This window comes from Acanthisitta chloris, unplaced genomic scaffold (genome assembly GCF_000695815.1).
Source record: "Acanthisitta chloris isolate BGI_N310 unplaced genomic scaffold, ASM69581v1 scaffold30708, whole genome shotgun sequence".
Lineage (NCBI taxonomy): Eukaryota > Metazoa > Chordata > Aves > Passeriformes > Acanthisittidae > Acanthisitta > Acanthisitta chloris.
Genome location: NW_008686945.1, coordinates 3256 through 4846, shown reverse-complemented (window position 1 = coordinate 4846; position 1591 = coordinate 3256). Strand labels below are relative to the sequence as shown.

The window sequence follows — 1591 nt, the reverse complement described above, 5'->3', positions numbered from 1 at the left end:
CACAGCTCCAGTGTCCCTCCTGAAGGGCTTGAATTTCCATCCCAGCCTCAGCCCCACGTTAATCCCAGCCTTTAGCCAATAAAGCTCTGGCTAAATTAGGTAAAGGCGCCGGTTGCCAGTGAGCGGGGCCGGGTGCCGCCAGGGTGCTGATAGGCTGCAGGGGCTGGGGGGCAGCAGCTGGGGGCACAGCCCACAGTGGCGACACTACAAATTGGGGTGCCAGGGGCATCACAGAACTTCTGGGAGTTCCTGCTGCAGGAGCTGGTGGTTCTCTGGGGGTGGGAAGCACCATAAATTCCCACGATGGTAAGTGCTCCTGTGTGTTTTGTGCTGTGTCTGGACAACACCCCACCGGGCAGGAGGCACCGGGCAGCGCATTGCCCTGGGGGATCTGCGCTGCAGAGGTGCCTCTGCAGAGGGCAGTGGGGAGACAGTCCCCGGGGCTGGGCTGAGGTGTTGAGGACAAGAGGTATTGGGGTGGTGCCGGGTCCCCACGGTGTATGCCTGGGGGGACTGTGAGCTGCCAGGGGGTTGCTGGTGCCTGGGGACACCGGCTCTGCCCCGTCCGGAGCTCGGGGCTGCGCAGAGGCAGCGGCAGAAGCAGAAGGGGGTGGCTGAAAGCCGAGCGCTGGGTCATGCGACACGGTGTTGCCGCTGACTCTGCGGCCGAACTGCGCCTCCAGGAGAAACTCGATCAGGGCTGACAGGTGCCGCGGCTGCAGCCCTGACAATCCCTACAAGGGGAGCTGAGGAGATCCCAAAAATAGTGCTGCATGCCTGGGATGCCAAGGTTGCACACGGGGACCCATGGGCCCCACACCATGGAGCCCCCCAGATAGTGGGGGGCCTCAGGCAGGTGGCTACCCACAGCCAACCATCCTCATGGATGTCCAGGAGGCACTGAAAATGCAGAGATTGCTGGAGGCCATGGCTCACCCCAGCATGTCATCATCCTGCAGTGGGGCAGGGCTCTCCCCACAGCCCTGTGGCATCAGGCTGTGCTGTGCACGGTGTCTCTGTTCCGATGTGGGTGGCTGTGGTGACCCTTCTCCCTTGCCTTGCAGACGGACCAGCAGGCAGAAGCCCGCGCCTTCCTCAGCGAGGAGATGATTGCGGGTGAGCATGGGGGCAGTGGGGAGAGGGCCAGACATGGCCACAGCACAGGGCCTGGCTCTGCCGTACTGCCCGGCCCTAACCCACCTCTCCACAGAGTTCAAAGCCGCCTTCGACATGTTTGATGCGGACGGTGGTGGAGACATCAGCACCAAGGAGTTGGGGACAGTAATGAGGATGTTGGGTCAAAATCCCACCAAAGAAGAGCTGGACGCCATCATCGAGGAGGTGGACGAGGATGGTGAGCAGTCCTTGGTGGTGGGTGACAGGGGTGGGCACTAGACAGGGTGGGCAGCCAGACCCACACTGAGCTTCCTCCCCCCAGGCAGTGGCACCATCGACTTCGAGGAGTTCTTGGTCATGATGGTGCGCCAGATGAAAGAGGATGCCAAGGGCAAGTCTGAGGAGGAGTTGGCCAACTGCTTCCGCATCTTTGACCGGTGAGTCGGGGGGCAAAGTGGTCCATCCTGCCCATGTG

General features: G+C 62.2%; 1 protein-coding gene across 1 annotated transcript in view; it reads left to right on the top strand.

Annotated features, from left to right (window-relative positions):
- Window positions 1-1064: 1064 nt before the first annotated feature.
- Window positions 1065-1591, top strand: part of TNNC2 (troponin C type 2 (fast)) — a gene marked incomplete at its 5' end in the record, with an annotated part of 825 nt that continues 298 nt past the window's right edge. Inside the window, 3 exons of the mRNA XM_009080400.1 lie at window positions 1065-1116; window positions 1211-1354; window positions 1439-1553. Coding sequence (XP_009078648.1) covers window positions 1065-1116; window positions 1211-1354; window positions 1439-1553 — 311 coding nt within the window. The remainder of the gene's footprint in view (window positions 1117-1210; window positions 1355-1438; window positions 1554-1591) is intronic.